At 40.7% G+C, this 13,000-nt stretch overlaps 1 protein-coding gene across 4 annotated transcripts in view; it reads right to left on the bottom strand.

The window, feature by feature from the left end:
- The window catches only part of DPYSL3 (dihydropyrimidinase like 3), a 54,874-nt gene that overhangs the window by 21,209 nt on the left and 20,665 nt on the right, over nt 1-13,000 (bottom strand). Inside the window, exon 1 of one of the 4 annotated variants that reach the window (XM_083728280.1) lies at nt 11,734-12,167. The exons of 2 other annotated variants lie outside the window; for them this stretch is intronic. In XM_083728280.1, the coding sequence (XP_083584406.1) occupies nt 11,734-11,775 (42 nt within the window). In that variant the 5' untranslated portion in view covers nt 11,776-12,167. Of the gene's footprint in view, nt 1-11,733; nt 12,168-13,000 lie in introns of those variants that run through there. One more of the 4 variants, XM_083728281.1, reaches the window with a different exon arrangement.

The raw sequence follows: 13,000 nt of genomic DNA, 5'->3' as shown, positions 1-13,000 counted from the left end.
GTTAAAGTAGGCCCAATCTTTAATCAATTCCATCTCTGTTTGGCATAAGTTACAAATTATCTGCCCATTTCCCTAGAGCTGGATAGCTGATGCAATCCCACTGCTGTCCATGAACAAGCGGCAGTACACCTGGATGCTATTGATATTGTTACTACTGAACAGTTCTGAGAGCTCTTTTTTAACAGCATTCAGTGTAGAAGCTAATTTTGAGCACCATCATATCAACATTACATTTGGGAGGGGGGCCTCACAACATTAAAATAATCTGCATTGGAAGGTGCAAAAGATTTAGTTCAACACTTGGACCAAAGGAAAGACTTACCAACTTCCCATAGACCAGGCATGGCCAAACGTGGCCCTCCAGATGTTTTGGGACTACAACTTCCATCATCCCTAGCTAACAGAACCAGTGGTCAGGGGTGATGGGAATTTTAGTCCCAAAACATCTGGAGGGCCAGGTTTGGCCATGCCTGCCATAGACCATATATCTTCAACTGGTGGATGGGGATCTATTACTGGGTCACAGCCAGACCTAAGGCAAGTCAAAATATCAGCACCATTTAAGTTAAAAAAATTAGAGAGGGTACACAAATGGGCTAAAGCTGGGTCCTGGGCCTGAAAAGGTTGACCATCATAGAATAACCAACATAATCCACAGTACTGGGTCACAAGCAGCAAGCTGGTACATGCCAGAACCAATTACTCCCAAGGACTCAAGAAAGAGTTAATTGGTCCCTGGTGGTTAAACTAAGGCAGTTTCGTATCCCCACTGTTTACACCAGTCGGGGGGGGGGGGGCTCTTTCACTGCACCAGTTTTTTTCAATGTATTTATGAAAGTTATTCCTTTGGATGTTACCATATCACTGTGTCTCATGGATCAGGCCAATGGTCCATCTAGCCCAGCATCGTGTTCTCACAATGGCCAAGAAGATGCCTATGGATAGCCTGAAAGCAGCATTCAACTGCAAACCCAGACAATGTTTGATTTCTGCATTCCTGACTCAAAATATTTTTTGACTAAAATGTCCTTGCCTCAAATTCTAAGGCAATTTACAAAAAATAAAAAACACCACAATTTTTGTTACTTTGGCAAGTACTCTTCTTCCTTTTCACTATCTTTTCTCTCTCTTTTTGTCACAGGAGACAACAAAATCAAATAAACCCGACCCCCAGACTAATGTGCCCATCCAGCTCTGTACAGGCCAAGGATTCAGTTACATGCCATGCATGTACTGCACACATTTCAACACCGTAATTGGGGCAGCCCCTCCTTGGGAGAAGCTCCGTGCTCGCTCTGCAGCCTTAAGACACTTTGGATGAAAGGCAATGTTTTTATGTTGTAGAAAGGTCAGTTCACTGTAAAAATGAGCTTCCTAAAAATGCTTCAAGAAAGTTGAATGATTGTTTCCGTTTTAGCTATTTGGCTATCAGCTTGAGGGAACTGTAAGGTTTGCAGCAGTGGAAATGAATATTTAGGGGGAGGTAACCCAAAGTGAATAAACTTTCCCTTCATTAACAACCCAGTGAGATGGTCACTGGCTCTAGAGAAAAGTAAACATTAATGGGGGGGAGGGGAAAATAAAAGCACCAGCTGTGAAAAAAGAAGTTTAAATATATGTGCGAAAAACTAAAAAAAATCTTAATGTATAAGAGTGCCAAACCAATGTAATAATAAAAGTATAAAACACTATTTAAAAAGAAACCCCAGCTGCAACAAAATTTGTCTCTCCCATATCAGTCTCTACAGCCACAGCAGGCGCTGCAACGTTCCAGCAGTTTGACCCCCCAAGGTGCACTCCTCTATTGTTTCCAACAACAACCCAAAATTGGGTCTCCAGCTGTTTTTATACTACAGTTCCTATCATCCATGACCACTGGTCCTGCTAGCTAGGGATGATGGGTGTTGTAGTCCAAAACTGCTGGAAATCCAAGTCTGGGGAAACCCTGTTCCATACCTACCCCATACATAGACCAATCTTACTTCCCAATGAGATCCAAAGCAAGACCTCATGCAAACATCGTAATAAAAATCAGGGGAAAATAATGCAAGAAATACCCCCTTGGATACACAGAGTCCTTTTCTGAAATGCATTCACCTCTTCCACACATCACACTTAGCTTAGCACAAATGAGTGGGCTTCCAGAGGGAGCTTGCAGATGCTTTGCTCCTCCGTGGTCCTTTCTGCCGCTGCGCCATGCTGACACACATGACTCGTGAACCAGGAATAGTTATTTCCGTTCACACAAAAAGGGCAGGCTTTGTTTTCATAGCTGTTACAATAACCTACACATAAACATTTGCTTAGTTTCTTTACTCTCTGCAACCTTGAATCCCTACTGTTATGGGTTCCATGGTTATTCGGAGTATAGTCCAAGCATATCAGTTAAGTGAATAGACATTACAATACAGATTGCTAGTTAAGAATTGCTAGTCTTCCAAATAGATAAATGACCCTGGACAGTTAAGTCCAGTCAAAGGTGTGTGGCGCTCATCTTGCTTCAGGCCAAGGGAGCCAACGTTTGTCCACAGACAACTTTCCAGGTAATGTGGCCAGCATAGCTAAACTGCTTCTGGTGCAACAGAACAGAAGCCAGAGCACTTGGAAATGCTGTTTACCTTCCCGCTACAGCAGTACCTATTTATCTACTTGCAGTGGTGTGCTTTCGAGCTGCTAGGTTGGCAGAAGCTAGGACAGAGCAACGGGAGCTCACCCTGTTGCGAGGATTCATACCGCCAACCTTCTGATCGGCAAGCCCAAGAGGCTTAGTGGTATAGACCACAGCATCACTTGTCTTCCAAATAACCCAAGGCTTGTAGATATTAGAAGGAAATTTATGGCAACAACAGTGCCCCCCCTCCACCTCTTCAGTCTTCATGGCATCTACTTCTATAATAAAGTTGGCCTTCCTTGACAGGTGAAAATTCAAATAAGCAACAACTCCAGTTCGTAATTCCTGAGGTGCAATGAGACAAAAGCTACAATTCTGTTCTTAAACATCATCTTTCTCACTTGTACACAACCTGTGATTTTACTGATTTTATGGTGTGCTTTTATGCTTTGCTCCCAAATGAAAAGTTTCTTGGAAGACCTCCTACAAACATTTTTCAAATGCCCAACACATCTGAAAGAGACAGGGGTAAATATGTATCACCCGGATGGTCTCCCATAAAAGGACTCCAAGTTTTATTCACATGTTGTAATACAATATGAAATACACTGATAAAAACAACTATACAATTTCAGCTTGTTTCTTAGATTACCCTAAAACTTCTGCATTCTAATAGTACACATACCGGTAACACAAATACAGTGTTACCTTGGGTTAAGTACTTAATTCGTTCCGGAGGTCCGTACTTAACCTGAAACTGTTCTTAACCTGAAGACCACTTTAGCTAATGGGGCATCCTGCTGCTGCCGTGCCGCCGGAGCACGATTTCTGTTCTCATTTTGAAGCGAAGTTCTTAACCTAAAGCACTATTTCTGGGTTAGAGGAGTCTGTAACCTGAAGCGTATGTAACCTGATGCATATGTAACCTGAGGTACCACTGTACAATGAATATCTGGTGATTTCCTCAGCACAAAATAACAAGCAAGCTCTTGACAAAAATCTCACCTAGGCTGATCAATTTCAGTTCTAGACACCAAGTTTCCCAAAATTGTGAAGCAAACAGAATAATTAGGGGGTGTGGCAAAATAACATTGCCTATACTAAAGGGCTGGTGGGAAAGTGTTGAAGGTCAGGGCAGGATTTCATAAGCAGAATGTATCAAGTGTGCGCAAATTACATTGTAGCACAATCTGTGTTTGTTTTAATACAGTACAGTACTAGATCTGCAATGCTTTTTTAAAAAAAATCTTTATCTTCTAGATTCAGGCCCGTGCTCTAAAATGTGATCTCCAAATAAAAAAAATTATGTGATGTGGAGAAAATAAGAAGTGAACACCCACAGAGGGATGATTCTGACAGGGCTGAATACAGCCTTCCCCTGTCTGCATGCTTGCAGCCCAACAAAACCTTAAGAGGAACAAAAGGTCTGTGTGCACCTCCCTTATTGCCACCTTGTCCTAATTCACTGCTGAATGCAAGTTACTTAACTTTTTTGACTGAAGTACATTTTCCCCCTTCTGAATTCTTAAAGGGCAGAAGTAACTGATGCTAATGCATCTGAAGAAAGGAGGAGGCACAGCACAGTTAGAAGTTTATTTTGGTCTACTGTTACTGTAGCGAAAGTATACAGGAATGTAATGGCCTTAGTGGTTGTTTCATTGATATTTAAAAGTTTTGCATTTGTCATCATTTGTGCCGAGCCCTAGCAGCAGTAAAATAAGAAAGAGGAAGGCCAGCACCAACTCCATTAGTTGGTAGGCAGAAAAGGGTGGGGGATGGCACATTCAATGACATCATGTCTATTCTGGCACAGAAAGTTCTGGATTCGTTCGTATGCAAGAGGAACTAAAGAGGAAACTGAAGCGCTTATCAGGAAACGGGCCTGGCTAATTCAAGGGCTTTTGCATGCTTACCAAGATCTCCCAGGCTATTACAATAAACACACTGTTCATCCTGCCAAAGCTCATTTCTGCTTCCCCACACCCAGCCATGTCTTCCTGCCAACCCTGTTTCAGGCTGCATCATTAGCCACTGTTGGCCTGAGGGAAATTTTATCTGCAAGATACAGATGAGTGAAATCACATTCATGGAGTCAAAACAAAAGCACCAAGAATCTAAGTGCATCTTGGATTCTCTTTGGAAATTCTGGCACAGATCCCAGGCCTTCTCTGTTACCTCCTTTGAGCATCCTGTTAAATGAAGATGCCTCTCTGTTGCTACAGGAAACTTTATTGCTTGTTCATTCTCACATAAATGTTACCCTACACACCAGATGTTTTCTACCAAAAGGATAAACAGCAAAGAGTTATCTACCACCTTTAAGATTAAAAAGTTATTACAGCATACACTGCCATGAACTATTAAGAGCACAGACACATTTGGCTACTCTTCTGCAAGTTTGCACAGGAAGAGACATTAGTACTGTCTGACTGCAAAAGCAAGATCAGGAAGGCAGATGGCTTGATTTTAAAAAGATGCAAGCCACCATGAACTCCCATTTCCCCCCTGCCATCCAAAAATCCTTGCACAAAACAACACTGACTTTATGAGAAAAGAAGAGTGCACATGGAATACTAATGCACGGGTTTCTTTTAGTTGAGATTGAATGTACACAGGTAGAATGGTAGCACAATTCAGCCCTTCATGTTTCACAAGCATAAATCACTATCATGAATGGGACAAACTGCACTGATGCTCTACTATGAATACAATCTATTTCTCCTTGTAGTAATTCACAGGCAAACATTCACTCTATGTAGACTAACTGCATAGATTTGTAATGGAAGTCACGTTTGTAGATGTGAAATGGCCCCAAGACTGATACTGAAACTTCTGGCACCTCTGCCAGATTCCTTGATAGCTGGTGTCTATAAAAATCTGGAGAGGATTATGCACCACAGGATGGATCAGTAAAAACAATTTTTTTCTCTGAAACAACTTTTTCTCTCTCCCAAAGATTAGTTAGGTTTGTTTTGTGGTTTAAAACAAAATCTAAATTCAGTTCAAACATGTTTAAAGCAATTGACTCTGTAGAAGGTATATTGTATTAAAAAATAGAAACAAAAGGCAAACATATGCAACTTTCAAGATCACATATTACAGATATGACACATGTAATATATATTCTAGTTATCACTGAGGAAGCCATGAATATTTAGAAGTTAACCAAAGAGCATTTCCCTTTTCCACTGAAATGGACAGTGTGATATAGTGTTTAGAATGTTGGACTGAGGCTGGGGATAACTGGGTTCAAATCTTCACTTGGCCATGAAGTGATTTTAGACCAGTCACTACTCTACCTTGTAGGACTGTTGTGAGTACAGAATGGAAGGTGGGAGCTATGCATGCTGTCTTATACTTATAGGAAAGGTTGGATATAAATGTAGCTAACAACAAAAAACGTCTGGTTACTTAATCTTCATGTAAGTGATCTTGCTAAGTGTCCTTGCATATGCAAGAGCACCAGGAACTCCTAATTTTAAAACTAAATCTGCATAAAGTCCTTTTGTACAAAGGCCATGTAGGCTACATGATCAGAGGTTCTGGATTATATTCATAGGTTGTATGAAGATGTTTTAATTGCTACAACAACCAGTTAGGATGCACGTTAATAGATGAATTAGAAAATTGGAAATTTGGTTTAACTCACTGATTTAAAATTGACCCTTTTCCTGGTGACTTTAAAAATCTATATTGATCAAATTTTCCTGGTAGGCAGCACAAATGTGCAATTACTAGCATGCTCCCTACCAAAAACAATGGTCTGTAGAAAGGCAGATTGATCTAAAATAAATAACTGATTTTAAATCCCTACCACAAAGGACCAATTGTAAATCAAGTTTCCAATTCCTATGTATTTCCAGCTTGTGGGGGAAAATATATGCTACGGCTAACCCTGTGTCTTCTGTATTTTCAAGTGTCTTGGCCGCAAGCCAAGCCATTGAGTATTACTCTTACTGTCCTTATTAGCTTCTGAACCCAACACCCCCTTTGCCTTTGAAATGGAACCAAAGCATCAAGAGAACCCAGAACTTTAACAGACAATCCACAAATATTTCTGTTCACTGGGTTTCTTAAAAAACCACAATGGGCAGTATTTCTCAGGAAATCAATTTTACTGTGTTTGTGTGGTCCAAGCAACATATCTTCTGATAAAGGTTTGAACACTGGTGTTAGGGTTCAGTAGTGGTAGTGGCAGACGGGGGGAAAGGGGCTTTTTTCCATGGGTAACACACCAGAACTCAGTTCTGACACCTCTCAGGTGGGTGCCATTGCTATTTTAAGAAAAAGGGGGAGGTGTTCCTGGTGGGTTCCGGTACCTGTTTTTCTGGAAATATAGCACTGCATACTTGTGATTTATTTCATCTTTCAGATTGCTTTAAAATGATAGATCATGCCTTCCCTACCTGATTCTCATATTTTTGGGACATCATATTTGACATTTGTAAAAAACAATAGAGCAACAGAAAACAAACAGGAGCCCAAGTTATAAGAACAGATTTTTCTGTTAAAAAAGATAACATTCATCTAAATCTTAAGTCCCCTCCTCATTTTACTTTTGAAAGACTGGAGTAGATTCTTTCTACTCTACTTCTTTCATACATATTCAAAGGTCTAAGGGGGGGAAAGCCATTTTATACAATTTTGGGCAGCACATGCACAGAGTACTGCTGGATTAGCTCCATAGTTTGTTCATCTTGTCTCCCACATGATGTTTTCCTGGATCTTTTTTATAGGCATAGGTGCGACTCTCAGATGTATACTCATATTTCAAAGTATTGAGTATGTGGCCAATGAAGTATGTTAAATTAGCATAAAACATACATATATTAGAGCCTCTTCCTGACTTGGCAGGAGTATGAAAATGGAATTTTACACAGACTCTTTATACAATGCAGAGTTATATAGAGAATGGTCTCACAGCAGACAATGGAATTCTACTATTGCAACTAAGCAGATTTGGCCTGTTAAAATGACTGAATCAATGAGTCCTATGTAAACTGTTCAGGGTGTGTGTAATAAAGGTATACTTCCTTGAAAACCATCACTTTGCCGTTACTTTTCTTCCAAATTGCTTAACACTTGCATGCAGTTCATGGTCCTCTGCAACACTTCACAGGCCAAAAGATGTTCAGAAATACAGTAATTGGGTACATGTTTTGAGACTCAGATCAGAAAAGGAATAGGTTAGTTTCAGCCAGGAAGATAACACTTTACATATTTACAGTCCACAAGGCACATGGCTTGGAAGAAGGGCAGAGTTTAAATGTTATTTCTGTTACTGAAAGAAACATTACAAAGGTCATGCACTGACAACAATGCAGCTCTCTCTTGTTAAAGAGTGTTGTTATGTCCCCTCTTTTTTACTAAGACAATCAAAAAATCACAATCTCTGGGAATTGCAGGGGCAAGTGAATAGTGTTCTACATACTGTACAAGGTATGCATTATCCTGGTAGTGTGGCTACTGTTAGAAACCTCATGAACAACTTTCCACTGGGTTCACCAATTGGGGATACATGGTATATTCCCCAATATACCATATTTTTATAAACAAAAATATACTGTGGCACTAGGAGATGCCCAGTGGTAAATAGACTGGTCTAAAAATAAAAGCATGTAGTTGATGCAGATGTAGTTGAGAAAGTCACTTTACCTTCAGGACTCCGTTTTTCTTCCCAAAGTGAAGATCTAATATATTGATGAGGAGTAAAAAAAACTAGTGAAATATTCCAGATCGGAATCTGCATGCTCTTTGCATGCAATCCAAGATTCATCTATTGTCTTTAGTATAGTCAATTTATTTGGCAAGACTTAAAAAAATAAACATAGCATCAATTGTAATTTTGATCCCTAAGAGTCTATTTTGAGCAAAACACATACTATTTGTATAGTCTGTATCTTATCTGTCTCACATCTTTACTTCCTAACCTAAGCCCACTGAGCTTTTGCAATATTGGCCAGTTCCAATATATTATCTACAACTTATTTTATTCAGTCTACCTCACCATCTTCCTAATTCAGGTGTCTAGGTAATCTCACTATACATGTATAGCCATATTCAAGATGGCAACGCCCTGAGAACACAGTGAAAATAGCCACATATGCACAATACAGCTGCTGCTCATGAGCACCAGTATGAAAGACAAGACAGACATCCTGCCATTCCCATTTCATCAGACTGCTTTTCAACAATATGCAAGATGAATATCTGCACAAGTTGTAGTGGATTTCTTAGTTTATGTACAAGCTAAGTACAAACAAGCAACACTATTATTCTGCAAGATTTTGGCTTATCCCTAAGGATCACGCAGAAACTGTTATGCCTGAGTTTAGGCAGAGCCCCACCCATACAACCAGGCACACATCACTGCCTGTGGAAGCGTACTACTGTTTTTACTCCAATATTCATTACTAGCAGTGAGATTTACTGCCAGCTATGATGACAAAGGGATTCAGTGCTCTTATACCTCAAGAGTTTATTTTCTTGATCTCAGATGTTCTTCTACAGAATTGCAATCCCCTGCTAGTCAACCTGTCAAATGAGGGAAAAACGATGGGCTGTGCACAGCCTGAGCTGGCCACATGTGGCAATCAGTGTTGTGGGCAGAAGAAATCTTGAATACCAATATACCCTTTCTCTCTTGGAAATTACTTCTGGTTCCTGGGTGGTCACACCCTTTCAAATGGAGGGACATACCTCCCTGTAGAAAGTGGGGGTGGGGTTCCCCCAGGACTCCTAAGAAAGCAGTTCTTCAATGTGTCATGTCTTCAGGGGACCAACATCTCATATACTGAACAAGGAACATTCTCGCAATAGTACACACCTTACAGTTCTGTACTATTGGTTACCATGTGGTATAGAATTGACAATTATGAACACTATCAGAGGACTGTTAGGTGTACATCTTTAAAGGTGAATACCTAACTTTACCATTTATTTTCCAGCTACACCACCTTGAACTGCTTTTTAAAAATGACATTAATTTGAGAGAGTGCTGCTGAGAATGCTTTAAAAACCCCTGAAAAGAATAATATCACCCTCAAAAAATTTATTTATTATCACTACTTTTATCCTGACTTTAGATCCACAGCACTAAATGCCATAATTTTTTAAGCTAATTGCAGCCATAAAATAACCAAAGAAGAACTACGAAACAACACACAATAGTGAGCAGCTGGACCCTAGTGCAGCTGGACTTTCCACTATTTCAAAGAAAGCATAAGAAAGCATATGCTGAATACCAAGATAGGTGCGGCCCCACTGCACAGAGCGTCAAAGAGGCAAAACTGCTGCAGTCAGGTGCAGCAGCACAAAAGAAAACAATATCATGGGATTTAGCTAGCTAATGTAGGTCACACCTTCTGGACCTAAGAGAGAAGAAAATGTAACACTTTTACATGGCTGCTTTATAGTATTATACTGTGCATGTACATACCTAGCTGCTTTATCTGAAAGCAGGTAAAAATCGGCTTAAATATTAAATGACTTTGGCATTAAAGGCAAATAATTCAGTACTGCCAGAAATGTGAGCGTAAAATAAGATGCTGGCTATGTCTACTTCTTTTATATAATTAGTCCCAACTGTCTAGTCTGTGACTCTCAGTGTTTTTCACCTGAAAAGAAAAATATCTGTTCCAAAAAAGGTTCAAGAAAACTGGCTGTTTCAGTGGGGGTGGGGTGGGTGGGTTGGTGACAAAAACAAACTGGCAGCTATAGTTAACATAAACTCATCCCTTATTTAAGGTCACAGGTAGGAAAATATGCCCCACACATCACAAAATGAATCCATGAGCATCAATTTTATTCAAATGCTTCTAAGCCATTAAATGGGCAAACAAAAGAAAGCACTCAATAAAATCCCATCAGAAAAGGCAAACCTTTAGTGAAATTAGTTGCCCTCTAAACAAGTCCAGTGGAAGACAAAATATCTGTTAAGCCTCTCCCCCCTCCAACCCAGTGTGTGTGCGAGTGTGTGTGCATGCTTGGTTGTGCTGCTTCCTTTGTTTGCCTCAAAGATGGAGTAGCCACCCGTTCCCCCAATGCATACCCTATCCCACAAAAGATTTCATTAAAATGCATTGGAGACAAAGCACAGCTGCACTCCTTGCATCTGAAGCCAGCGACAATAAACCCCAGGCCTATTAAAGACCAAGGGGGTACCCCCTCTGCAAGCCGTTTCATTGCATCAACAATAAATCAGGGTGGAGTATGAAGCCACTGGAAATGCATCTGCAGGGCACACACTGATGCAAAGATGCAAAACACACTGCTATTTTCCACGGTATTTCCCCCCATGCTCTCCAACAGACAGTTTTTATTTCATGTTAACAAGCAAACCATTATTTAGAAGAAGAGAAAATTATATATTTCACATTCATTTGTAAAACAAAGCTTTCACATTTACAGATGAATCAATTCCTCTTTTTCCTGAGCCAGTCAAAGCACATGACGCACCCAAATATGCAGCAAACGAAACTATGCAGCAGGCAACTTAGGCATACCAGTGTTCCTGCTTAAAAAAAAAGGAGTGGTGACAGAACAAAAAACAAAAACAAGGGTCTGTCCAAAGCATTTAAAAAGTGATCAAACATCCTGAACTGAACAAGGAGGGACATCTATTCCCAACATGCAGGGTTGAAAACAGAATGTCACTAAATCCTCACCATGCCCCACAGACATGGACAACAGACATGAAGGGGGAGTGGGGGGGGGAGAGAAGAGAGATTTGATAGCAACATTTTGGGGCTTGAAGATACTGCAGTCTGATATCACTGCTTCACACAAGTACAGTCCTCCCAGACAGTAATTTAACAGAACAAGACAATGAAGGTCCCCCCCTCCGTGTCAATTGTACAGTTTATGGAAGTCCCAAGATTTACTTAATCAGGGCTGCCCCTGCATGCACCTCCTCATTTTTGCAAGCTGGCTGGCTTTTTAATATCCCTCGCAAATATGAATTGAATCAGCACCAGCTTCTTACAAAACTAGACTGACATGGGTAGTAGCTGGTGGGGATGAGTAAACTAATACAAAACAAATGTGAAGACAGAAGCATAAATGCAGCAAACATGAAGAGCGGAGGGTGGGGAGAACGAAAGAAGATATGTTAAGCCACTCACTGTTATCCTGGGGATGTTCTTCTTGCCCTGATAACCAGACATGACGTTCGGCTGTTGTGGCAGGGATAGAACCAGCTCCTATCCTCCAACCTAGGAGCAGTACCAGCTTGCAAAGCAGCTCAAGCTCAGGTGAAACAAATGGTGCTTCCTTCCTTTCCTCGTCTTCCTCTCTGTCTTGCCCCCTCCCACTTGTTTCACACAATAGTAAATCCTCTCCCTCCCTCCTCTTTTACCAATGACAGCTGGGACCCTGTAAGACAGGAATGGCTGATGAGGCGACTCCTCCCTTCTCCTTCTTCCCAGTCTCGCTTTCTCTGTGCATTGATTTTTCTCTCCTCGCCTTATTTGCCTCACCCACTCCGAGCTGCTGTCATAGCAGTAAGGCATGACAGCCGCTAGAGGGCAGCAGTGGAAAGACTGGCTACCAGATTTGCAAAGGGACTGGGCAAGGCCCATAAGCTCTTTCCCAGGGACGTTAACTACTGCAGAAGAAGCAAGGAGCTACAAGCCAGCACTGACAATTCAAGGGAGCAGTCAGAAAAGCACATAAAACTTCCCAGAGACTAGCAAGCAGCTAAGATTTTAGGAATTAGTATCCATAGATACCCAGTGGAAAATGGTCAGAGATATTTCCTCTCTTTGAACAACAAATGACTTCTAGTTTAAGGTTACCAGATTTTTTTCAATGAATCTGGGGACACTTTTTAACTTCAATGGATTTTGTATGGGGACTGATTTGTAAATCCAGGGACTGTCCCCAGGAAACGGGGACATCCAGTAACCTTACTCTAGTTTGTTTCTTGTCTAAAACAGATGCTTTAACAAAATGTACATAAGTGGAAGAGTAGCAGCTAAATTGGCATGTGGCAAAGTAGACTAAAACCTTTGTGAAGGAAGAGGTAGTTAAGCTAGTACTTATATTTACAACAGTGTTTCTTTGGTAAGTCTCCTTGAAATCCCTACACAGCTTTCCAAACTTTCCAATTTGGTGACACAGATTTTAGACAATGCATCATTTCAAGCCACATTAATTCAGTTTTACTAGCAAACCGGAGGATAAACTAACCCCCTTCCAGCCCTGGGAAGAGCATGGGGAGCATTCCCATGACACACCTACACAATGCAGCTGACACAATAATGTGTTGTGACACACATCGTTTTTCATATTGTGGTGATTCTTCCACCATCCCCTGCAAAATAATCTTCTTGTTCTCATGGTTTTAGACCAAGCTTGAAAACCTAACCCATTTCAACTCTATTTCACTGG

This window comes from Podarcis gaigeae (assembly GCF_964106915.1).
Source record: "Podarcis gaigeae genome assembly, chromosome: 2".
Taxonomy (NCBI): Eukaryota; Metazoa; Chordata; class Lepidosauria; order Squamata; family Lacertidae; genus Podarcis; species Podarcis gaigeae.
This window is presented reverse-complemented; position numbering and strand designations above follow the sequence as displayed.